Source organism: Sceloporus occidentalis, unplaced genomic scaffold (genome assembly GCF_023333645.1).
Source record: "Sceloporus occidentalis isolate IW3139 unplaced genomic scaffold, rSceOcc1.0.p SCAF_1, whole genome shotgun sequence".
In the NCBI taxonomy this organism is placed as follows: domain Eukaryota; kingdom Metazoa; phylum Chordata; class Lepidosauria; order Squamata; family Phrynosomatidae; genus Sceloporus; species Sceloporus occidentalis.
The window spans coordinates 178,999,467-179,026,460 of record NW_028316981.1 but is presented as its reverse complement, the minus strand read 5'-3'; the positions used below and the strand labels follow the sequence as shown (position 1 = coordinate 179,026,460).

At 42.0% G+C, this 26,994-nt stretch overlaps 1 protein-coding gene across 1 annotated transcript in view; it reads left to right on the top strand.

Annotated features, from left to right (window-relative positions):
* LOC149322882 (sodium-coupled neutral amino acid transporter 5-like) overlaps positions 1-26,994 on the top strand; it is a 68,419-nt gene that overhangs the window by 12,529 nt on the left and 28,896 nt on the right. Inside the window, exons 2-4 of the mRNA XM_089484213.1 lie at positions 15,492-15,732; positions 21,799-21,886; positions 25,984-26,099. Of these exons, the coding sequence (XP_089340339.1) occupies positions 15,641-15,732; positions 21,799-21,886; positions 25,984-26,099 (296 nt within the window). The 5' untranslated portion in view covers positions 15,492-15,640. The remainder of the gene's footprint in view (positions 1-15,491; positions 15,733-21,798; positions 21,887-25,983; positions 26,100-26,994) is intronic.

The window sequence follows — 26,994 nt, the reverse complement described above, 5'->3', positions numbered from 1 at the left end:
GACTTTGACTTATGGTGACCCTCTGAATGAAAGACCTTCAGGAACTAAGGGCCTGTACAGATAGGCCGAAATAAAGCTGCTTCAAGTCACTTTGGAAGTATACTGTTTAAATAACACATGCATCCTAAGAGTCCAGAAGCTGCATCAAAGCTGCGCTCCAGTCCTTAGGACTGGATCGTGGCTTTGGCGTGGCTTCCGTACTCTTAGGACGCATGCATCATTTAAACAGCATACCTCCAAAGTGGCCCAAAGCAGCTTTATTTTGGCCTGTCTGTATGGGGCCATGGTCTCCTTCTTTTAATGCTGCCTACCATTATGAGTCTTGGTGAATCCAGTCAAGCCCCTCTGCCTTACTCAGGCGAGAGGCTGAGCCCACCCTAACACAATTTGTTATTGTTGTTGTTGTATGCCTTCAAGTTGTTTCCAATTTATGGTGACCCTAAGGCAAACCTATCATGGGATTTTCTTGGCCTATACAGGAAAACCTTCATCTGTGGATTTCTGCACCGAGTATCTGCATATCTTCCGCTGTTCCAATTTGGCAGGAACAATCTGATTAATTGTCTGTCCTCCCACTTTTTCAGCTACTTTTTAAATGTTCCACTTTTTCTTTACTCCCACATTCCCCCTTTGTCCTCAGCTTACTTCCATTGGTACAAACCTAGCTCAAACTGTAAGGCAGTTTATGCTAAATTAATTCAGAATTTGGGAGAGGCATCTTGCCCTTCCCAGATGTTGTCATTTGCTTTCAAGTTGTTTTTGATGTATAACAACCCTAAGACAAACCTATCACAGGGTTTTCCTGGCAAGATTTGTTTGCCATTGCCATCTTCTGAGGCTGAGAGAGTGTACCTCTGAGTCAAAGCACTGATAAGATTTCATTCCAAGATGGGGAATCTTTGTGGGCAAATTTTATGTAGAGGCACTAGAAATATTTGGGATTTTCTTCTCCTGTGGCTGTTTTCTTGGTTAGATGTATGTTTTTGTAACAGGGAATGAAAAATATACATGAAATAGTGGCCATTCTCTCTAACAATGAGTTGGAAAGCTGTTGTTTACTAAGCTGAATGGTAACTTCCTTTACTATCCCTAAAAGGGCACCCATTGTGAAGTTTTTAGTTGAACACAAATTGTTTACGTGAAATTATTTAATAAATGCAATCAAAATGGAATTTCAGCTGTTGCCGCCCTGTTTTAAAAGTACTAAGGCATGCTTTGTTGTGGGAGGGAAATAGGGTTCGGTGCAGATGGTGGCTACCATGTTAGAGAGATAGTGAATTCATTCTCAAGTTCTAGTTCAAATTCTAAAGCAGCTTTAAAGCCTGAACTTGACAGGATTTATCCACAGTGCTTAGACTTATTTTGTACAAAGGGTTTGGGGAAAAAAAGTTGTCTGACAGTCTTAGTTTCACTTTAAATAATTCAAGTTTCTAGTCCTCATGTTTATATAGATTTTTTTAAAAATAGAAAAAATAGCTTTTTCAGAATCTGAAAGAATATAACTTTGCTGTAAAGAAGCTTATTTTTCATAGCATGCAAAATCTGAGAAGAAACATTCCATCATGTGAATGAAAAGGGAATATTATTCTTTTAGGACGATGCCTACTGTCTTCTGTTTTTCTAAGCAGTTTCATTAAGAATAAATGTGTGAATATGCCTTCAAGTTGCCTCACCTGTCTATTTATGACAATCCCATTAATTTCATAGGATTTTCTTAACAAAGGAATACTCAGGTGAATCTGCCAGTTCCTTCCTCTGAAATATAGCCCACAGTACCCACTATTGGTTGGCAATCTCCCATCCAAGTACTAACCAGGAATGACCCTGCTTAGCTTCCAAGATCAGATGGGATCTGGTCTGTTTAGGGCATTTAGGCCCTTAAGAATAAATACTGCTACTTAAAAAATTGATTGCCTCATTAGTTGGAGGCATGTTTTTTAGATTTTCTCAGTGGCTACTCCTAGGCTTTGGACCTCCCTTTCCAGAGAGTAATCCTCCTTACTATCCTTCAGCAAGCAGGTAAAAACCATTTTTACTCTGGCAGACCTTTGTGAAAGATTTTGCAATTTGACGGAAGCCATACAATACTTGCTTTTTTCATCATACTATTCATAATTTTAGAAACGGTTGTCTCTTTTCTCGGTGGCAGGTTGAGCAACTGGGAAACCCTTTTAAAATTCAGGCTAGACTAGATTGACTGCCTCACTGACACCGGAGTCACCAGTCACAACTGCCCTTGTTTCTTGATATGTATACATGCGTTTGTGAGTCAAATTGTACAAGAGACCAAGCTGAGGCGGGGGAGACATGATTTCCCCCCATCGCTTCTATTGAGTTTAGCATGATTACAGTCGGCCCTACTCATTTGCAGCTTTGACTTTTCTGGATTTGCTCATTGTGGATTTGCTTAATATGTTATCTCTAGGAATCTCTAGGTCTTCCAGCACGACTTTGTGGCCAACGCTCAAGAACCTAGAGATTCCTAGAGAGAACTGTTCTCTAGGCATTTGCATGGTCTCCAGTACAATTCTGTGATCAACTTCCAGCACATATTCACCACGGAGTTACTCTGAAGGACCTACAGATTTCATATTCTCTTAGGTGAAAAAATAGTGGTTTTTTTATTTGTGGGGTTCCACTTTCGTGGGGGCTCTGTTTCCCTAACCCAAGCGAATGTGGAGGGCTCATTATATGCCTTATAATAGATTTTGAATTTAGGTAAGGAGTAAGCATTAATAGAGAACAGGGAGAGCTCAAGCTTAGGTCTCTCTCACGCCATACAGTTCTACTGCTATACGTCCACTTTAATTGTGATAGCTACTTCCTGTGAAATTCTGAGATGTGCAGTTTAGGAAGGAGAATTTTCTGAAGTCACCAGATGCTATCTGATCTTGGAAGCTAAGCAGGGCCAGGCCTGGTGAGTACTTGGATGGGAGACCCTGAAAGAAGACCAGGTGTTGTAGCTTATATTTTAAAGGAAGGAACTGGCAAAACTGCCTCAGAGTATTCCTTGCTAAGAAAACCCTATGAAATTCACAGAGCCAGGCAACTTAAAGGCACACACACACACATTTAGAATTCTCAGCCAGAGAGTTCTAGCACCTCATCAAACTCGAGATCCCAGTATTCCATAGGATGCAGCCATGGCAGTTAAAGAGGAATCATAGCAGCAGAACTGCGTAGTATGAAAGGGACCTTAGCTTTTAGGCTGCCTGTTGTATATGTGCCTACTCAAAGGAAATACTATTGCATTCACTGGGATGGCAAATGCGTATTCAATTGCAGCCCCCTTGGCTCTTCTCTGGCATCTTGGAGTAGCATAGTTTTGACTGTAGTATTCTGCTAGTATTTTCAGACTGGAGGGAACATAGTGGCTTTGTTTCCTAAAACTAGAAGAGTGCTGTTTTTCCTCCTCAGTCTCTGCTCCCACCCTTGCCATGCTCAGAGGTGCAGGCGGCTCAGACTGAAGATGTGTGAAGTTTGTAGACCTGGTCCACGTGGCTGGATAAACACACAAAGCAAATATTCAGGCTGAGCAAGGTTGCAGTGTGACGTGGATTTCCATTCCGGCATAAGTCTCTCTTTCTTTGAGAGTTCCCGTCTGAGTGTGTGGCAGCCTCCCACTGCATATGTAGTATGTCAGAAGTTGGAAAAGTTTTCTTTTTCTCTCCCTCTCTGCGTGTGACAATTCCCAGAATCCTCCGACCAGCATAGCTGCCAGATTTTTGTACCAGTGTAGAAACATAATTTTTCCAAGCTGTGGTGTATGTGTGTATATAAAAAGGGGGGAAATGATTCATCTACCCTCACATCACACTGCGTAAGTTTGCAATCTCAAATTTTAGCTGGGTTTTCACCTTTTTCTCCTGGACAAGGCTCCTGTGTCTTTTTAACATTGGTGATGGACAGTTTAGAAAGGTATTAAAGAAGAAAACTGCAGCTCTTATATTGCTGGAATTCACACAGCTTTTAAAAGGCCTTTCCTTGCTGGAGGCTGACCTACAACCAGACTTCTCCCTAGGCTTAAAGAACTGTGCTGCTGTTTGCTTACTTTTGTGTTTAATTTTGGCTTCCAATTTTCTGAAGCCTTTCCAAACCTTGCTTTTGAGATAATAGTTACTGGAATGGCACCAAATATTCTAAAAGTGACTGCTACTGAGAGATATATGAGCTAATTTTGTTATCGATGGCTGCATCAAAGGTTGTTTCCAGATAGGTGGTCTTCTAGTACTACCCAATCATTGCTCTTCCAGGCTAGGTTACTAGTGGAAAAAACACAATAAAATCTACAAAATGTGCAATGCCTTTATCGGTCAGCCAAAATACAGAAAATACATCATGAAAGCTTTTGAAGCGTCGCTGGCTTCTTCATCAGGCAAAGGTGTTAAAAATCATACAGGAGAAGAGAAAAATAAAAAAGGCGTTTACATTTGTGGAGAAGATGCCACAACTTCTTTGTTCTTCTGAATAAAAATAGGACTCAAATGGTGGAAGAACCACAGGGAAAATACAAGGATTTTCAGTGGATGCACTGAAAAACTGGAATGAATAAGTTTTGGTTATTGCAAATTATAAACCTACGTTAGGAACATCCCAGTTCTATGTAATTCTAGAGCAGTTTATGTGTACATACTGGAAGATTGTTCTTCTGCAGTAAGTGATATGAATGCACATGTCATTATTTGTTAACGCTGGTGTATTGTTTAGTCTCCACAGAGTTTAGCCTCAGAATAATTCTTGGAGGTAGAGGGTGGAAAGGAAAGGAGGCAGTTCTTTTTTCATGTTTTGTTTTATTTTATTACACATATCAAATAAAAATAACGGATAACCTTCCAAGCTTTTTACAGTATGCAAATAGTTATAAGTAAAAAAAAAAAGTACTTCTCGTAGTTTGAACTTCATTAATTCAACTCTGATGATATCATTCCTTGAAAAAAATCAAATTTAATTTATATTGCTCATAATTAATCACTTTTCACAGAAACGTAAATATTATTACAAATCTATTTAAAGAAAATGTCATCCTGTATGTTGTTCTCTTTAAACATAATCTTTCTATTTGTACCCATTCAACTTCTGGTATCTTTCTTATAGTCAAATGTTATAATGAATTTAGTTTTTAATATGTGACACCTGTATGCAATATTATAAAATTATGTATTTTTATATTAATAAATTATTAAAATAGAAACTTTTCAAATCCGTGCTTCAATCTTCCTTTCAGCTTTTTTTTAATATACATATAGTTAATCATACTCCTCTCTCTCTGTAGCAAGTGATAGCATATTATCTTCTTTCAATGACTTAGTCTTACTAAGCATCAAAATCAAAAGATATCAAGTAATGTTTTTCTGCAAAAAGTCTGTAAATCTTTTTAAAATGTCAATAATGACCTCTCTCTGACCAAATCAGATAATTTGTCCATTTTTGCTGAATCTGACAATTTCAACAACCTTTCCTCCATAGTAGGTCGTGTTGAATTCATCCATCTTTGCGCATACAGTAGTCTTGCTGCCACAAAAATCCTACAAAATTATTTTCAGTCTTTCAGCTATAAAACCACTGTAAAATACTTATAGTCATTATTCAATAATGATAATGTTTGTTACTGTCAAGTCTTGATCCTCTTTAGGTATTACAATGCTATATTGCCCTCCTCCAAATATCAGGGATATTACTATTCTGTAAAATAGTATTTGTTGTTTGTTGCAAAAGAAATAAAAATCCTCCTCAAAAAATTTATAACAACAGCTGACAAACCATCCAGCCTAGGTGTCTTTCTTGTTTTAGTCATTTTAATAATATCACAAACCTCCCTGACTGTTATAGGACCATTCATAATCTGTCTTTGAGGCTGAGCAGATGGGCCAGGATAGCTCAAGTTGAGCCTCTGCTATTCTGGCCCTGGTGCTCTCCTGGCTTGGTTTACATGCCCATCCCATGCAAACCCAAGAACCACTACTTTCATGCGCTTCCTATCTTGCTGAGCCATTTGTGATACTGAGGAGCCCCCTGTTGCTGTGCTTGATGCTGTGGTGAAAGAGGGTTTCTGAGTACCAGTGATGGCACGGCAATGTAAAGAGCGTGAGATGGGGGAAACATATAAACAGCTGGAGTTGTCTGTGGAGCTTCTAGGAAATGCCATGGCAAACCAGGGGTCAAATTCACCCAGGGTAAAGGCTGTTTACCCCAGAATCAGTGTTGTTTCTGGTCTGGCAGGATCAGGTCTATTCCTGGCCCTGGGGTTTGGGGATATGTCGTCTGAACTTGACATCACAAGGCCGGGGAGAACACAGGTTTTAGGGTATTAATCTTCTTTCTGCAAGGAAATTTCATGGCTTTTTTAAAAAATAAAGAGCCATAATATTGATGAAATGCCTTTTGTATATTAGCATTGACTGTTATTACAGTATTTCCTTCTAGTAGCTTTAGTATTACTTTATTTTTCTTTCCTCAATTTATATGCTAACCACCTTCCCAGTTTATCTGCAAATTCAGGGTTTTTGTTTGTTTGTTGTTTTACATTATTAATCTTTCTTTACAATTCTCTCAGCTAGCATAGATAACTGCTTCTGTAAGATCTTAATTTGATTCATAACAGTTGTCTTTGATGGAGACCTCATTAATTCTTCATCCTTTCTTTTTATCTCATCCAACTAAATCATGGAGCAGAAGTCCCACTGACATAGAAGCCCCTACTGCCTATGCTTTCAAATTGACCATTGTCCAGATGGTCATGAAGCATGACAGCCAGGCATGCTTTACCCTGGGCCGTGTCTTTCATTGTACAGTATAAGTAGATGGCTTCTGGGGAAGAGATAAGCTAGGAGTTCAAACTCCTGGGTCTTGTCCCTTCCCAGCCAAACTCCTTTTCTAGGAGTGCCCTGGGAACAGGGTTCCTGTGGGCTTGTGGGCAGCTTCCCAGTTTGAGTACAGCTGCAGCAATAGTAAGCCAGCTCACCTTTTGCCCAGCTCCCAGCTCCTGGAAACACACCCTAGATAAGATAACACCTATCCAGGTGTGTTTCAGGAAGAGTAGCCAGAGTTACAGATGGCAAGACAGAACCAGGTAAACAACAGGTAGAAAAAGTGAGAAGTGTTATAATGTCTTGCAAAGGAAATTTTCAGGACCCCAGAAATAATGACCGTATCATTGCAGATTTAACCACCTGTCCGACTCCTACAGTCGAAAGACATTTAGTCCTCCGGATATTTTGGAGCACAGCTTCTACCATTCCTTACCATTGGCTGTGCTGATGGGAGCTGTAGGCCAAAACATCTGTAGGGCCAAATGTACCCCACCTTCCCGAGCCGAAAACAGAAACTAAGAAATCCTGGCTTACCAGCTTACCTTCGCCAAGCCTGTTGGGCCCCATTCTCCTATCAGAGCCAGGCTAGAAACCAGACTGGCCCTGGCAGGTGTTGTTCTGCACCTTCTGTGGGAACATGACTTTGAGCAAAGGATGCGGTTAAAGATCAAGGTACCTACCAGACATCTCTTTTCCCATTTTTGCTGCCCCACCCAGTCTCCAGATTTTTTTTCCCAGGTGAAGGCTGCAGGGTTAACCCTTGAATTCCTTGGTTCCAGGGCCTCCTAAGTGCCAAAACTAGAGTAGTTAGGTTTTTTAGAAACAGAGGAGGTCCAATTAGTATTGATAGGAGCTTTTCTCCCAATGCAAATAGCAAATGAGGTGGGGCTTCATTGGGACTCCTGCAGGGAATGAAGGTGTTACTCCCCCATAGCTATTATTTCAGTGTATGAAAGCAGTCATGATAAAAAATCCAACAATGTGTCAAATATAGCCCTTATTTTGTCTCATAGGGGACTGTGGCTTTGTTATTATTATTATTTTCCCTGGTAATTTTATTGTTTTTTTTTTGAATGTTTATTTGTTGTGCAAGTTAAAAGCATAGGTGCTATGTTAGTAAAAGAAGTTGACAGCCTTGTAAAGATTTTGAAGCCTCAGACAATGCTTTATTAGGTGATCCATCTTTCTTTCATGTTTTCCTTTGCTCAGGGCACTCCTGGGGCCTTAACAGTTGGACGACAAGACATACATTTCACTGACCACCTCAAGTACAGCGATGCGTGATGCTTTGCTTACTGAATTTCTGCCTGTAAAGGTAGTAGGACTGAGCGTTCACCCCTGCAAATGTGCCATGATACCATATTTCTGTCCATTGGTACCATATTTCTGTCATTGGTGCCATATTTGTGTTCGTTGGCACCATATTGGTGTTCAGTGACACCCCCCTCCAACGCTTCTTACCTTGCCGCGCCATCACTGGTACTGAGAAACCCTCTTTTAGCACGTCTGATGTGGAAATGAGGCACCTGGTCATGTGGGTGCAGCCAGGTGCCCCCTTTCAGCATCAAGAGCAGCAACATGGGGCTCCTCAGTACCAGAAATGGCTTATCAAGATAGGGAGTGCATGACATTGGCACCATATTTGTGTCCAGTGTTTCTTTCTTTTGGTCTGGAAGCTCTCTAGGGACTGGCAGCTAATGGCTTGTACATGGGCACCAGTCTGGACCATAGCTTTGGGTAGGTTGTGCTAGGATAGTGTGGCAAATTATTAGATCTTCTATCCAAGGGGTTTGGACAGTTTTGCTGGGCCCAGAGGCCAGTTTTCTACCACTGAGACCACAAAGACTTCCAAAAATGACAAAAGGAAAACAAGGAAACCTAGAAGAGACCAGCGGTCTAATTCTGGGTACTAAAAATGGGTAATTTTTCCTCAGTGAACTTTTGTGTTCATCCCTACTGTACAACACCACCCAGATAACTACTGTAATGGAATCACCTGTTAAATGTCCCTTATTTGTGTTTTGCTGTTATCCTATGCCTGTTTAAACATTTTGTTGTTGTTGATTTAGTATTTTTTGTGGAACTGAAATAAAAGTTAAATAAAAATAAAAATGGGCAATTTAAAAATGATAAAAAGTATAAGTCCTTTTTATTAGGTGAATTGATGGTCCTGCAAGTTTTCAGGAGAGACAGTTGACTCATTCTTGCCAGGAAAAATGTGGCCTTGGAGAGTCTGGAATAGGTGGAGTGTAGATAACCCCAGAGCCATTTTTTGCCCACCCATGCACTAGTCCCACCTGTGGGTGCATTTAATATAACTCAGAACCTGCCATCTTTAAGCATCCACTTTGCATTTCCTCATGATGAGTCTACTTTTGTTGAAGTTCTGGGACATATATGTCCGTTCATCATATGTATTCCGTGATGCAGGCTCATTCAATATCTAAAACAGAAAAACACTGAAGTTTTTGGCTCAGATGTAAGGAATATCTGGTTGATGGGCTAAATATGGCCCAGGAGACTTTTCCAATCTTGACCTCCAGCTTCTTCCCCATGTCCTAGTTTTCTGTGCTGAAGTATGGGAAGCTTTTATTTCCCATTATCAACTGATAATGATAATACAGTTGGCCCTTCTTATACACGGATTTTTTATACACGGATTCAAGCATACACGGTTTGAAAATGTTCCAAAAAAGTATAAATTTACCTTGATGTTCCATTTTTTATTAGGGACACCATTTTGCTATGTCATTATACTTAATGGGACTTGAGCATACACGGATTTTGTTATACATGGGGGATCTTGGAACCAAACCCCAGCGTATAACAAGGATCCACTGTACAGTATTTTTTCTTGTTCCAGAGTCAGAAAGGGAGCTGATCTTTGTGAGGAAGGACTTTATCGCACAGGCCCTGGAACGGGCCTGTTGCGTTCTAAAAGGGAACGTGATAGGAACGGGAGGCGGTAAAGAAAGCACCACACAGGGAGAATGTTGCCGCTGCCGTTGGACATTCCCATCACGTTCCGGATGTGTCCCAGAGGTGGCAATTTTCAGGAATGTTTCTCAAGCGTTCCTGAAAATTGCCCCCTGGGGAACACATCTGGAACACGATGGGAATGTCTGGTGGCAGTGTTCTCCCTGTGCGGTTCCAGGGCCTGTGAGATAAAGTTTGAAGTGTGAAGCTTCCTGTCCATCCTGCCAGAATAGAGATGAATGTGGCACCCAGCCCTCCTTTTCAGCTGGTTTGGATGGATTCATTGGGGAAGGGTATGGGCTAGCAAAGATGTAGTGTTTGATTGAGGAGGCAACTGTGCAAGGAGGACTCTGGCTGTACCCACTGGTTTCTCTCACCCCACCACTGTTGCATGTACATCTGGTGAAGGCATTGCAAAAAGACTTCTCAGTGCTTGCTCCCGCACTACAGAATTCCCTCCCACAGGAGGCTTGGTTGGCATTCTCTTTCCCCTGGCAGGCAAAGACTTTTTTTAGTTGTTGTTAATTGAAAGGGTTTTAATGAAGTGTGCTGCACTTTATGTTGTGTTATATTTTAAATGCTTTTAAAAGTGTTTTAATGTTTTTTTAATTTGATTGTCTGTTAGTTTTCTAAACTTTTGTATTTCACATTGTTTTGTTGTTGTGTGCTTTCAAGTCATTTCTGACTTATGCTGACTCTGTGGTGTTTTCATGGCAAGACTTGTTCAGAGGGGGTTAGCCATTGCCTTCCTCTGAAAATGAGAGTGTGACTTGGCCAGGGTCAGCTAGTGAGTTTCCATGGCTGAGCAGTGATTCAAACCTTGGTCTCCAGAGTTATATTCTAACCCTTAAACTACTACACCACACTGGTACTCACATTGCTTTAGTTCTATTTTATTTTAACTTATACGGTAAGCTTCATATCTCACTTTGAGAGGAAGGTGGCATTGAAATAAAATAAAAATAAATTTGCAGCCAGGCTGATATGCAGCCTTGCTGAGTTTTCCTAGCAGGCAGTCCAGGTTGTGGTCCAGAAAAGATAACTCCATCTCATACATACATTTGGCCCATGCTTCTTCTCTGTTATACTCATCTATACTTGTTGGTGGTGATGATGACATAAGGATGGCATGAGTAAGCCTGAGACCTGCAAGACAGACCAGCTTCCTACTGTTTTCACAGATGTATCCTAAACAAAATGGCCCTGGGCGTTTTCTCAGGGCCCCACCTGCTTTTCTCGTTTTTCTAAGACAGGTGGCAATACCAGGCCCAGCCTAAATGTTTAGCTTAGGTCAACAGTGACTTTGATCTTCACCAGTTCTACCAAAACTGATGGATAACATCAGTCTGTTGCCTGGTACCAAGCCAGCTTTCAGACGCTGGTGTCAGTATGCTGAAGTGATGTAATTCAGTGTTAAGGTCATGTTCTCATTGAGATCTGCGATTTTTAATGGCTTAAATATGTGACTGCCAATGTTGAGCTTGTGTGAGAATCTGAGGGAGGAATGGGAGGGAAGGAAGAGATGAAGAACGCAGTCTCTTTCCTCTCTCTACTGCTTTCTCATAATTTCTCATACATCTCTTTGGAAGTGTAAAGAGGACGACATGCTCTCTTGATCCTTGCCCATGGTTGCCTTAGTCAATGATCTCCGTCTGGGCATCGACAGGGGAAGTGTGACCTTGTTGGTGCTTTTGGACATCTCAGCGGCTTTCGATATCATCGACCATGGTATCCTTCTGGAACGCCTGAGGGAGCTAGGTGTCAGGGGCACTGCACTCCAGTGGTTCCGTTCCTACCTCTCAGGCAGATTCCAGATGGTGAAGCTGGGGGACTCATGCTCTTTTAAAAGAGAGCTGACATCTGGCGTCCCTCAGGGCGCCATTCTGTCCCCCATGCTGTTTAACATTTACATGAAACCGCTGGGAGAGATCATCCAGAGACATGGGGCGCAGTGTTATCAGTACACTGATGACACCCAAATCTATTTCTCTATGTCTCCGACTGCTGCAGTGACTAAGGAAGGCATCTCTTCTCTGGACACCTGTCTTGAGTCGGTAATGGGCTGGATGAGGGAAAACAAACTCAAGAAAACGGAGGCACTTGCGATAGGCTCCCCAAGTCCAGGGATGGAGATTCTTGACCTCCAGTTTTCCCCTGCTGATCCTGTCTGCCCCATACTTCCTCTTGCTTTAGTGTTATCAAAAAACCATAGAGTTGGAAGAGACCACAAGGACCATCCAATTCAACACCCTGCCATGCTGGAACTCACAATCAAAGCACCCCTGACAGTTGGCCATCCAGCCTCTGTTTAAAAACATACAGACTCCATCACACTGTCGAACAGCAATTATTGTCAGGGAGTTCCTCCTAATATTGAGCTGGAATCTCTTTTCCCATAGTTTGAACCCATTGCTCTGAATCTTATTCTCCAGAGCAGCAGAAAAAAAGTTTGCTCCATTTTCAATATGACTTCCCTTCAAATATTTAAATAGAGCTATCATATCACCTCTAAACATATCTAGCTCCTTTTTTCAATTGTGGTGCCCAGAACTGGACACAGTATTCCAGGTGAGGCCTGACCAGAGCAGAATAGAGTGGAATTATTATTTCCCCTGATCTAGACACTATACAGCTGGCCCTTGGAACTCACAGAGGATCCGTTTTGGACCCTCCCCCCCCCCCCGTTAGTTCCAAAACTCACACATATTTAAGCCCCATAGGCTTGAATTGGGTGCGTGCATGCAGGGCGCGCGCCACGGGTGCACGCCCCATTGACGTTAATGGTGGTCGCCCCTCAGCGGATTTTCAAGTCCACTGATCTCAAGTCTGCGGACTTAGAAGGGCAACTATATTTCTATTATGTATTCCTATTATAGGGAAGGAGTGACTCAGGCAGGTTCTGTTTCCCTTGCAAAAGATCTGTTTTAGCCCTCAGACAGCAGAGGTGGAGAATATTCCCAAGACATTGGGGAATTAGGACATCATAGACATGTCAGTGGCAGTTGGTGGAACAGTGAATCTGCTCCAAGTGTTGGAGGGCTTAAAGGAGCTGTCTAAGATATGGAAGCTATTGTGGGAAGATGGTTTCCCACCTTGAATAACTCATTTAAGTTCTGAAACTAAAACCAGAAATGCAAAGGGATCTTGCAGCACCTTTGAGACTGAAAGAAAGAAGTTGGTACCATGAACTTTCGTAGACTTAAGCCTACCTCCTCAGATGCATTTGGAGGAAGTAGGCTCAAGTCTGCAAAAGCTCATAATAATAAATAAATAAAGTTTTTATTTATATCCCGCACCTTCCTTCGATCAGGGCGGCTTACAGTATAAAATTTCAAACAACAATACATACAATAAAATCCAAAATACATCACATATAAACAATAATAAAAAATACAGGCAAAAAAGCCCCAAAGCCCTTCCTCTTGGCCACGAAAGAGGAGGGAGGCCCACAGGATTTTTAATCGGGGAATGCCTGTTGGAACAGGAAGGTCTTCAAATCCTTCCTGAATTGGGCCAGGGTGGTAGTCGAGCGGAGCTCAGTGGGCAGCGTATTCCAAAGGGCTGGGGCAGCAGTGGAAAATGTCCTCCTTGTGGTGGAGGACAATCTAGCCCCAGGCACCTTCAGTAGCTGCTGCCCAGATGTCCTGAGGGTGCGAGGCGGAATGTACGGGGAGAGGCGGTCCTTTAGGTAACCTGGACCCAAGCCATTTAGGGCTTTATAGGTAATAACCAACGCCTTATATTGGGCCCGGAAGCGGATAGGCAACCAATGGAGATCTTTCAATACCGGTGTTATATGGCTGGTCCTGGGAGCACCAGTGACCAGCCGGGCTGCCATGTTCTGAACCATTTGCAGCTTCCGAGTTTGATATAAGGGTTGCCCCATGTAGAGTACATTGCAGAAATCCAATCTCGAGGTTACCAGGGCATGTACAACAGTTTCTAGGTCCCTCTGGGCCAGGTATGGACGCAGCTGGCGAATCAGCCGAAGCTGATAACAGGTGCTCTTGACCGTCGCATTCACCTGAGCAATCAGGTGAAGCGACGAGTCAAGAAGCACCCCCAGACTGCGCACAGAGTCCTTCACAGGGAGCGTGACCCCGTTCAGGACAGGTGGAACCACCGCCATTCCTGGACCAGGGGAACCTATAACTAGTACCTCCGTTTTCTCTGGATTCAATTTGAGTCGGTTTTCCCTCATCCAGCCCATTACTGACTCCAGGCACGCCACGAGAGGAGAGACCCCATCCCCAGTCACTGCATCAGTCGGAGACGTAGAGAAAATGATTTGGGTGTCATCAGCGTACTGATAACCCCGCGCCCCATGTCTCCGGATGATCTCTCCCAGCGGTTTCATGTAAATGTTAAATAGCATGGGAGACAGAATGGCCCCTTGAGGGACCCCGGTTTTAAGGGGCCTCTCGTCGGAGTACACGTCTCCCAGCTGCACCATCTGGGACCTCCCAGAGAGGTAGGACCGGAACCACTGCAGCGCAGTGCCCCCGATTCCCACCTCTGCCAGGCGTCCCAGAAGGATACCATGGTCTATGGTATCGAAAGCCGCTGAGATGTCCAAGAGCACCAACAGGGACACGCTTCCCCTGTCAATGCCCAGACGGAGATCATCGACCAAGGCGACCATGGCTGTCTCAACCCCGTAGCCCGCCCGGAAGCCAGTTTGAAATGGGTCTAGATAATCCGTTTCATCCAAGACCGCCTGAAGCTGGATTGCAACCGCTCTCTCGATCACCTTTCCCAAAAATGGTAGCAGCGAAACAGGCCGATAATTATTATGAACCAGGGGGTCGAGGGAGGGCTTTTTTAGAATAGGTTTTACTATGGCCAATTTCAGTTGTGATGGAAATTGCCCATCCCTCAAAGATGTATTAACTATCTGGCGTAACAAAGTTGTTACCGCCGATCCCCCCTGGGCCGCTAACCACGAGGGACAGGGATCGAGAGAGCAGGTTGTCATGTACCAACTTCTTTCTTTCAATTAGTCTCAAAGGTGCTACACGATCCCTTTGCATAGCCTCTGAAGAAGGCAGTGGTAAACCACCCTGAACAAATTCTGCCATGATAGGTTCACCTCAGGGTCTCCAATAAGTGGGAAATGACTTGAAGGCAACAACAGCAACAAATATAAGGGAAAGAGCACAAGAATGAACCCAGTACATTGCTGAAAATTATGTAGAATATTTAATTGTATGAGGTGAAATTGCTTGCCAAAACAAGAAAGCCATTAATGGAAGTGATATAAATGTAAGGCTAAAAAAATAAGAAAACGATCCAAACTGAATTTGACAGATTGGCACCTCTGTCTCAAATACACAAAAGAATGAGGATGTGTAGAAACGCTAGACAGGGCAGCCTGCCAGCTTGTGCCTGAAGGTGTGGGTGTGAGGGGGGACTGGGTAACATCCTTCCTCACCCACCTCTTGTTGGGACAGACTCTCCCCCAGGCGTGGGGTTGGAATGGCTGTATGTTCCTTGGCGTGCAGTAAATGCATTGAGAAGGGGCAATGCATTTCTTGGCAGTATCCCCACTCCTACCCCACCACCCATCCACACCCATTTTGGAGCTGGGAAGAGAATATTTAGGTATCTTGATTCCAACAACCACCCTGTCCCAACCCTTCTGACAGCCCTCTGCAAATGTTACAGCACATGGGCTTGCTGAATTGTTCTCTTCCCCTGTGTCTCCAGGTGTACTTCTGATCCAGGCGCATTACTGTTGCTGCTGCTTCTGCTGCTGTTCCAGTTCCTCTTGGTGATTTACCCCATTCAGTTCCACACCCAGACAACACTACACACAAACACATCTGCACAAACTGAGGATTATCTGCACCTTCAGGATGGAGCTTCAGAAGATGGGAGAAGACATGGGTACTGAGAGGCTCAATGGGACCATACCTGATAGCGACAAAACTGCTGTCCTGGAGGATGGGTGAGTCTTTTGAGGTGGCTGTGGTGGAGAGGAGGTGCAGGGATGACCAGCGTGGGAGAATGACCTAATCCAACTGAGGCGGGTGGGACAAAATGGTAGGAATCAGAAATTTCTCTGGCTTTACTTCGCAAATGAAGATTCAGGAAGGACTCATCCCACGCTTTCTACAAGAGCATTGATGACTAAAAAGGCCAATCCATGATAAACAAGTCCAGTTGCAGAAGGCACAGCAGAAAGTCTCCCTGGGTGATGTTTCCGGGTTGTGGTTTTTTCTGTGTTGTCATTTCTCTTTGAGACTCATTCGGCGTGAGCTTTCAAAAAAGGCTGCAGCATCATGGATAGTGCGTCTCCATGCCTCCTGATGCGAGGGCAGGGCGGAGCATTGTTGGTGATCAATTTGGCCGAGCCTGAGATGCTGTTTCAGGGAGTCCTTGTATCATCCCCTCTTATGTTGACCCGTGGCGAGTTCACCGTAGAATACTATTTTTGGGAAGCAGTGGTCTTTCATCCTAGAAATGTGTCCTGCCCAGCGCAGCTGCGTCCTCAATAGCATGGCCTCAACAACAACGACAACAACAACAACAACAACAACAACAATAATAATAATTGTTATTATTACTATTGTTACTATTATTATTATTATTATTTTATAGCCCGCCCAATCACAAGGAATCCAGGTGGGTTACAACAATAAAAATAAAGAGAATAAAATAAAATACAAAAAATAAATAAAATACAATAAAATTAAAGAGAGCAAAGTGAGTAAATTCACAATTAGGCCTGATGGAAATCGGGCCTCTCTTTTTCACTCCCTCCCAAGTCTGATGATGACAGTTGGAACGGAGGGAGGGCTCTTCTTCTTGAGGCAAGGATTTTATTTTAATTAATTTTAATTTAATTCCTGCTTGCTCAAGGACAGCAACATTTGTCGCCCCGCATTCTTAGGTCGGGAGAGAAACATCTCCTAACAGTTCCAGATGTTCGTTATGCTGCTGCGAGGAGGGCATATTCTGTTTCAGCCCCTCAACTCTGGAACTCTCTCCCCAATGAGCTCCGCATGTCCAGTTCCCTTGATGTATTCAAGAAAAACTTGAAGACTTATCTATTCCGCCAGGCTTTCCCCCCATGAACCTTGTTGTCATTCTTCTCCCCTGAAATTGTGATGTATTCCACCTTTTAGCCTTTTGTATAAATGTTGATGTTACGTTTTACTGTGATTGTTGTTGTACATTGTTGTTTTTAACTGGTTTTATTATTGTTGTGAACTGCTATGATCTATGGAATAGCGGTATATAAATAAATTTTATTATTATTATTATTATTATTTGTCACATAGTCAGTCTAGTGTATATTTAGAATTGTGTGTAAACAGCGCTGGTGAAAGCATTTGAGGAGTCATAGGTGTTGGCGATAGGTGACCCAGGTTTCAGACCCATAAAGGAGAATAGACAATACAATGGCTCTATAGTGTATTCTGTGCTCCCTTCCCCCACCCCACAAGGAACAGGACTTGGGAGTCTCCACTGAATCTTGAGACTCATTGGATGAGCTCAGGTCAGTCTAGCCTTTTCAGCCTACTTCACAGGGTTGTTGTGAAGACAAAATGGGAAGGTAGAGAGTCATGTATGGCATCTCGTGCTAATTGGAGGAAAGGCGGTATAACTAATAGATTAGTCTTCAGGACACTCTTTTATAAGATCAGTTTCCTTGACATGAGAGAACAATGGGTAGTAATTGTACCTTTTGTAATCAGACACTTATTTACAATGATACCGTTTGAAGAGATAAGAAGCAAACGCACTTGCTAGTAGCAACAAGCAACACCCACAAAAATCTTAGAAGCTGCTTTATGCCAAGAAGAAACCACAAACTTTCCCAACCAACTTCAAATTTAGGTATTTATTATTATACCTACTGGGATACTTCAAAATGTTTTTTCCACCTCTGTCCAGGAAGGTAGAGTAACAACATTACACAGGGGCAGCAAGGCATAGTGATGTTCCTTTTAGAACATAATAATAATAAAATAATAAAATAATAATAAAACTTTATTTCTATACCGCTTTTCTGTGATCAAAGCGGTGTACAACAAAGGTGTGAATACATACAAATAGGATAAAACCACAATTCTCAAAATACATAAAAATATACAGTCAAGAGTCTTTACAATCAATGATATGCAAGTCTATCAGGAATAATTACTACGAAGGGTCAGATGGGTATGCCAGTCGGAATAAATGCATCTTCAGAGCCTTTTTAAAAGCATCCAAAGTGGAGCAGGCTCGGACTTCAACGGGAAGGTTATTCCAGAGAGTAGGTGCTGTCGAAGATAATGAAACAACTCTTAATAGCATTACCCTTTAAAATGAATATGACACATTATTTTTACTCCTTATTAATTCTTATTTCTTTGGGAGTGTTTGGAGGAGATTTCTAAAAAGCCATATTCTTTATAAAATTGAATTTCTCTTAAAAGGAAATGTAATGAACAATGTAACAAATTATGAAACGTTGTCAAAGGCCATTATTTGGTTTCTTTCTTTCTGAGAAAACACCATTTTGCATAAACAAACAGCACATTTGAATCGAAGTTGCAAAGCCTCCAGTTAATGATGGGTCTGAAAATTCATGGCAGATTTTCTTTATTGCCTATCTGAATAGCATATTTTCATTTTCTTAATTAAGTACTAAGGGAACACCAAAATGGGGAGTTCGAGGAAGCCTATCTTCTCTGTCTGCCTTGAGATTTTGAAAAGAGCTTCTGATGACATTTCAGTGTCATCAAGAACATGCTTTGGGAGATGGCAGTCTCACTTCTGTCCTTAGCAATCCACAGTGAACTCTGCTGTATCACATTCCGTTGTGCAGTTTAAAAGGCTAGATCTAGAGATTAGTAAAGTATTGAAAGAGGAACATTTTCCCCTGCTCTGGTGGAACTCACTGGCACGTGATCTGGTTGATAGCCACTAGCTAAGATTCCCTCCTTCCCATCAAAATATTGCACACATTTGTGGGAGATAAGTTAATAAACAGTAATAGCTAAAATGGGAAGGTCCACCAATAGACACATTCTTGTTGGAGGACAAGATGTTTCACCTGAATTGCAAGCTCAGCCCCTCTTTCTTATTATACAGTTATAGCACTTTGATTTTACTTCAACTGCTGTGGCAACATCCTGTGGAATTCTGGGACTGGTAGTTTGGTGAGGCACTAGAATTGTGTGGCTAAGAACTGATTAAATATAAATTCGTGCTTATGAATTTGCATAAATTCATAAATGTATCTGAGGAAGTAAACTTAAGTCTATGAAAACTCATGCTGCCAACTTCTTTCTTTCAGTTATTCCCAAGGTGATACAAGATCTCTCTTCAAGATCTTTTTATATACTGATTCATGCTTCTTAGTCATGCTCAAAACGGAGGACATTTTGGAATTCCTCCTGGACAAAAGGTTGAAATGGAGAGCATCTGGTCCAGGGGACGTGTTTGCACTGTTGCAGGAGTGCAGCCGAAGGAGGGCCAGTCCCATTCCTCTTGTACTAGTGCAGCTGGTTGACTCAGGGTGCCATGTTAACACACTGTAGGCTGGGACCAATCAGCTGTGCTTGTTGATTTCCAGAGGGTGGATCCTGTGTAGTTCCCTCTCTGGTTTGCTCCTGGGACAAAGCATTCCTGAATGGCTGCTATTGGAGACAGAGTGCTGGGTGGCAGGGACTTTTTCCTTGTTTTGAGCAAAAGGCTGCTGTTATATACAGTGGACCCTTGTTATCCGCTGGGATTTGGTTCCAGGACCCCTGTGGATACAAAATCTGTGGATGCTCAAAAATCTGTGGATTAAATACAATGGCAGAGTGAAATCGTGCTCCTTGTATGATAAAATGGCAAAATCAAGGCTTGCTATTTGGAATTTATACTTATTTAGCTATTTTCTATCCATTGATGCTTGAATCCATAGATTAAGAATTCGTAGATATGGATGGCTGATTGTACTTTGATTGTGGAAATCTGGTTGCTTAGGTTAGAAGGCTATTTCTAGTTATTGACCCCTTCTTTTATGTGAAATGTTGAGCAGGGTTCTCAAAAAAGAGCCATTTGGTTTAAACCAGGTTGAGTTAAACCAAGTAACTTAAAAAACAAAGCAAAACACCAAATTCCTGGTTTCAGAAAAATTTATTATTCATTTTTAAAAAAAGTTTGGTTATAATTACTATTTCCAATCCTAATATTCTAACAACAGTGACTGAATTTAAGCGTTTTAACTTTAACAGTTTATTGGCAGGTGTTCGTTGTTAAACCTGTATCCAGAGTCAGTTGCTTCTTTTTAATTCCTTTATTTTATAGCACAAGAAATGCCATTCAAAAACAAATCCTTCATTGTGCAGGATATAAATTCAACCAACATAAGTTCAGACAAAACAGCTTTCTTTAAAAGAACATTTGAATTGCATTTTGCTACTTAATTTTCAGATTTAGTTCTATAGTGGTGGAGCCCTAACATTAATGGGAGAAAAAAGTTTAAACAACAACAGCAACAAATAACACACACTGGGTTTTGTTTATTTATTTATTTTAAAAAACCACCAACAACGATCTGCAGGTTTTTCCAACCCCAAGGAAATGTCACAATCCCAGTGGCTTGAGTTATAATTTCTCTTCCATGAATGGCCTACAATTCAGTGACCAACCTGCTGCGTCCTCCTTCCCTACACAGCCCCACTTGTGCCCCCTGAAAATCTGCTTCTTGCATTGGGGGAATTCTGGGAATGGTGTGGCCTATAGTACAGGAAACTACAGAGGGAGTGAGGATTTTATGAGGTTACTGCCTTCCATGCACAAACAGAAGAGTAACATAGAATCTGAACTATTGGCTAGGGGCCCATTCACATTGCACAATAATTGCACAATGATGCCATATTAACTGCCTTGGCTGACTCCTACAGAATCCTGGGGTTTGTAGTTTGGTCAGGTACAAAGATTTGTATCTGTACTAGTTTGGTCAGAGGCAACTTCCTGGCTGTGGATTATAAATGCCCCTCAGTCCACTGCAAATCCCAGCATTCAATTGGATGTTGCCATGGCAGTTAAAGTGGAATCATTGTGCAATAATTGTGAAATGTGAATGGGTCCTTGGAGCTGCTGAGAATTCTGCCTTTTTATGCACATTGCTTTGGCTTTTTTCACCAGTGAAAGGGGCTAACTAATTAGATTCTAACAAGACCATAAATGCTTTAAGTTATGTTCAAAGTCAAATCCTGGCTTGCTCATCACCTAAACAGACTAGGAAAAGGAAACTAGCTTCAACTGTGTCTGGTTAGGGAAGTGATAAGCTAGGAGCCTGGGTTTTAGACATAAAGGGAAACTTGCTTCCTTGTTAGTTAAACCACTCCCATGGCTGGAAGGAGCCAAGGGGAGTTAATCAAGCAGTGCGTACAAGTGTGTGCTCTCTAATGATAAGTCAGAATTGTTGCAGCCATTGCCCTCTTTGTGTTTACATTGCAGGAAAATTTTAAGAAGTGCATTGACCACATTAGTTAATACATTCAGAGTCACCATGCAGGTGTTTCAAAAACAGTTCAGGGATGTCCAGATTGCCAAATTATGCTGAAATATTTGGGAAGTTGCTATAGAACAACAATTTCCCTTTTGAAATTCCTCTTTCTACCTGCCCTGTTGGTTTCATTTTGTTCATCCTTGTGCTTGTTTGCCTTTGTAATTGTGGAGATATACTTGACATCACATAGGCAGAGAGATTCTGTTATCCAGGCATTGGGTTTTCTGTGGTTGTCACATTTGCCTGTCCTGTGCCATTTGTGCATGCATCTCTATAAGTCTTCCTCTGTCTCCTCTCCTCTTCCACTTTCCTTTCCATTTTTCCCAAAATTCAAATCCTGTGTTTGGAACAGAGCACCTGAATTGATAACAAAATGAATGGCATTTTGTTACTTAACAGAACTCTGACTTGGTTGCTTTCTGGATGTGTGAATTTTTGTCGCTGATGCTTGATATGAACAGTTGTATCAGTGAGGCTCGATCCAGCATACTCACTCTGTGTCTCCTTCCATTTCAGCTACGAGGAGGAGGAAGAGCATGTTTTGCCTGAGCGAGAGGAGTTCCTGCCCCACATTGACAGCAAGAAACTGAGCCAGTTCACTGACGTAGGTGACTGGGGCAATGGCCAAATATCCCCACTTCACCCTGGGTAGAATATGAGAATCCCGACTCCCTGGCTTTGGAGAGCAGAATGTAGAAGATCTGTTTCTTTGACCTCTAATGCATAATGGTTCACTAACATTTTCCTGACCATATTTAGGATTTGCACTCTCCAGAATTTTATGGGGTTGGCAGAGAGACCAAATGATATTGCAGCCATTGCACCTTTGCCCTCATCCATCTCGCTTCTGCCAGCCCTTTGACCATATCAGAGGATCTTTGGAGCTTAAGAACTGAAGCACACAATCAGGATGTTCACACAGGGTCCTTTCACACTACTCATTTATAGTACTGTGATTTCATTTTTAAGTGCCGTGGCTGCCTCCTGTGGAAACCTAGGGTTTCTAGCTTGTTCAGATGCATCAGAAGAGGAATGGCTGAGAAATACCCTCTCTCCACTGCAAATCCCAGGATTCCATAGTTTGTTGCTTTGAAAATTAAATTGGAATCATGATGCTATAATTATAATGTGAAAAGGCCCAATGAGTTGCCTTAAAAATAAACAAGTCTTGGATTTTATTTAGGCTGCACCTTGTGGGGGCTGCATCAAACAGTCTCATATTTAATATATTTCCTGTTTATAAAAAGCCAGCATATCATGGCAAAGACTAGGTTAGTACCCGTCTTCTTATCTTCCTAGCTTTAGACATGGGAACATTTTTAACGTAAAGAGGAACATCCAAACATTGTGATTCACCTCTGCCTGCCTCCAACCAACAATGGCTACCAAACATGATTCTCCTGATAGCATGTGCTCCAGCTCTCAGCCATGCTGTAGCCAACTGCCATTTTCCCTTGTCTGGGATTCCTGTTTTTGATTTTAGCCACAAATCCTCTTTTTGTTTCTCTTCTTACTGTTTCTTTCTTCCTTCTGCCTGTTGCTCCATGACATCTTTATGCTTTGTTGTTGATTAGTTTGGCCATACATGTCTGTTTATGTTCACATTCTTTAGATTAATGAATCTACCTAATGATTTATCTAACTCCAGAGTTTGCAAGCTCTCTTCAGAAAGCCAGTGTTTAGTACAGTAAATATGTATTTATCACCTACTTCCTTCAAATAGTGCATGCACATCCCCTCCAGCTTATGCATCTGAAGTAGGGTTGTATCATTTTCCCTGCATAAGATGGAGGCTGGCCAGATCAGGACAGGACTATCCCAGATCCTCACATTTCAGGGCCAAACCCTGAAACCTAGGGGTCACGCCTTGTGATGCCACAAGGGGCAGCCTCTGGTGATGTCATTAAGCATGACATGTTAAATTGTACAAAGAATGCCATTCAAGTGAAAAACACCAAGTCTAACAAATAAGGAAGTATGCACATCTTTCAAAGCAGTGCTCTTGCTGTGCAATTCCTCTCCTTTGCCCTAAGGATTAGAGAAGAAGGGCTATTGCCCTGAGATCTAGCAACCCTAACTTGATGTGCTTTATTTTGCACATTGGAAAATCCCATTCTAACTTTCCCATCCTCGATCTGTTGCTGTTTTAATTATGATGCAGAATAAAGGGTTGTGGAAAGCTCCTATTGGGTGGTAAAAATTTAATAAATAAAATTTTTGTTTTTATCCCGCTTTTTGCCAAGCAATCAAAGCGGCATACAACAGACTAAAATACATCCATATATACACATTACCCCCCCCCCCTTAAAACAAGATTAAACAATTTAAAACTAAAACTAACATTTTAAAATCCAGACAATAACCATGGGTCATGGTAGTTGTGATGTGGTTTGCAACACCATTTCCTCTCTTGTTGTCCTAATGTTGCTTATGTTCTTTTAAAGGCACCACCATCCCATTGTTACTGTTGCCCCCCTCCTCCTCCTCCCCCCTTCCTTTTGTTGTTGCTGGTGTTGTTATTGTTATAATCAAACACAAAGCTAGAAACAGACCTGGAAACACAAATAAGTTTGAGACAGACTTGGAATCAAACATGAATAAGCTAGATTACGGCTCTCCCAAACCACTTAGACTGCAAGGACAAAATGAATTATGAAGTTTTAGCCCTCCAAAATAATTTTTCCAAGCTCAGGTTAGACAACAAACTAGGAAGCCAGCAAGTGACCAGGGGCCACCCTCCATGCCACTATCATGTCACTGAAGAATGTTGGTTCCACATCAATTAAGTCAGCTTTTCCCAATCTAGTGCTCCCAAACAATACTGGGTGACATATCTTCCATCATCTGCAGCTGATGAGAGTTATTGTCTGCCACATTAGGATGGTGCCAGGTCGGGAAAACTAACTTCTAGATCAGAGGGTTTGAACCAGTCTCGCATTAATTTAGTCACCTCTTTGTGCAGGCCAAAGAACCTATGGCTTTCTAAATACTTTGGTCAACAGCTCTCATCACACTCCAACCCAGTACAGCCAGCGGTAAGGAATTGCAGGGGTGGTAGTCTAAAATATCTTGAAGGTTGGCATTTTCCCATGTTCAGTGTAGATGTTCAGCCATTGTGCCCCTTCCATTAAATGCTTCCTACAAGTTTATATATCAGTCAGTCAATCAATCAATCAATCAATGATTTTCAATCAGTCAATTATATTCTGGAGCCCTGGTGGCGCAGTGGTTAAATGCCTGTACTGCAGCCATTCACTGAAAACCACAAGGTTGCGAGTTCAAGACCAGCAAAAGGGCCCAAGCTCGACTCAGGCTTGCATCCTTCCGAGGTCGCTAAAATGAGTATCCAAACTGTTGGGGGCAAATTAGCTTACTTGCTAATTAGCTTACTTGCTGTTCACCACTATGATCTTTCGAATAGCGGTATATAAATAAAACAAATTATTAAATTATTATTATATTCTGCCTTTTCCTCAAAAGAGAGGCTCAAGATGGTTTGAGAATATATCTTCCTCAAAGTAATATCCAGTCCTTCTTCCAATCTGCCATCCCTCCACATCTCAGCTGTCAAAATCCTTCCACTAGTGTGTATCACCTTGTTTCAGATGATGATGATGATGATGATTTTATTTCTTACCTGTCTGTACTCATGGCTTGAGATGGGTTACACCATAGTTAAAACACAATCATTACATAAAATACACATATTAAAAGATCTACGCAGTATTTATACGTAGATGCCCTCAGGCCTGAGTAGAGTACCCACGAAAAGCCCCCAAGTCCTCACAGTCTCAGTCAAATGTTGGGAAAATTTGGTATTCCAGATGTTTAGACCTACAGCTCCGTCGGTTTCATCCATCATGGTCAGTGGTAAGGAATGATTGGAGATGTAGTCTAAGCACTTGGAAGACAAACATTTCCACATTCCTTGTCTAAATCTTTGTGCTATTTTTGTTTATTTATTTATTTATTTATTTTACTACTGCTTGCCCTCCAAAGTCTTTCCACCTGTGAAAACCGTAACCCCCTCCTTCACACACAGACACCTCTGATCCTGCCAGCCTAAACATTGTGTCATCTTAGTTCCTTTTGCTGTTTGCTCCCAGGCATATAATTTGCTTTGTTACTCATTTATTTTTGCACTGATAGTGTTAATTCCTGTTTTTAAGGGATGCTATTGTTGTTGTTAGCTACAGGTTGAGTCTCCTTTATTTGGAATTCTGAAATACTCCAAAAACCAAGATTTTTTTTTTCATGGGCGGCTGAGATTGTGACACCTTTGCTTTCTGATGGTGCACTGTACACTTTTTAAAAACTTTGTTTAATGCACAAAATTATTAAAAATATTATGTATGAATGACCTTCAGGCTACATGTATAAGATATTTATGCAGTCTGTTTAGATGTAGGTCCCACCTCCAAGATATCTCATTAGGTACATATATACAAATATAGGTATTCCAAAAACCCCAAAAGTCCAAAATATTTTTTGATAAAGGAGACTTAACCTGTATTGGTTTGATTGTACCTGTTTCTATAGTAAACAGCTTTGAGATTTTAAACTGAAAAGTAGTATGAAAATATTCTTGCATGTTAGTGGCAATATACTGCAGTTTCTCCTCACAAGAACAAAAATATCTAACCAGTTCTTCTGACCTGGCTTCTGCTTCTTTGTTTTTCCCCCTTCTGCTTTGGCTTGTAGTTTGAGGGAAAGACGTCATTTGGGATGTCAATCTTTAACCTAAGCAACGCCATCATGGGTAGTGGCATCCTGGGCCTGGCGTACGCCATGAGGAACACAGGCATCGTCCTCTTTGTGTGAGTGTTTGTCTTATAGCACACAGTGCCAAGGAACAAAAATTGGAAAACTATTTGCAAGATGAATATCATGACATGCTTAAGCTGAGTGAAGAGGGCTCCAACAGATGATTTCTGATCTTTTGGATGGCTTTGGCACCCTATTGCATTTTGGATAACTGGAAGTGGAGAATGTGCTGGGTGCTTGGGGGGTGGGATAAGGCAGTGTTTTCTTACCCATGAAAATAGTTCAGAACTTTGGATACCTCTTTTAAAATTCAAAGTAGTATCTAGAGTGGGTTCACTGATATGGAAGCCACTAGTTTCCACTGTTTGGCTGTTATCCTGTATGGCTCTGCATAGCCAAGTACTTGTATATGCAGACATAAACTACAGTGGGGCATTCATTGACCTGCAGACTTACTATAGAGCAAACTTTCCTCCTGGTGGCCTTCCATGCCTGGTGATGAGTAGGGAGAAATCTGAAGATGTAACTGGCTTTGTTCCTATAGCCAGACACAAAATGATTACATAATCTTCTGAGGTTAGCTGGGGTCTTCCGCAGGTTTCAGCAGATGATGTAGTCATTCTGCATATGGCTACAGGGACACCATCAGCTGCGTCTGCCACATGCACACATGTGCGTGCACACAGAGACACCTGCTCTTTGCCAGGCACAGAATAGCTGTGGTATGAGGCTGCAGCAACTCTACAGTAAATCTGGGAGTGGGGCTTTGGTCACTGTGAAGAGAAGAAGGAAAAACAAACTTTGACATTGACCTTCCTGAATTGGGCCAGGGTGGTAGACGAGCGGAGCTCGGTGGGCAGCATATTCCAAAGGGCTGGGGCAGCTGTGGAGAATGACCTCCGTGTAGTGGAGGCCAACCTAGCCCCAGGCACCTTCAGTAATTGCTGC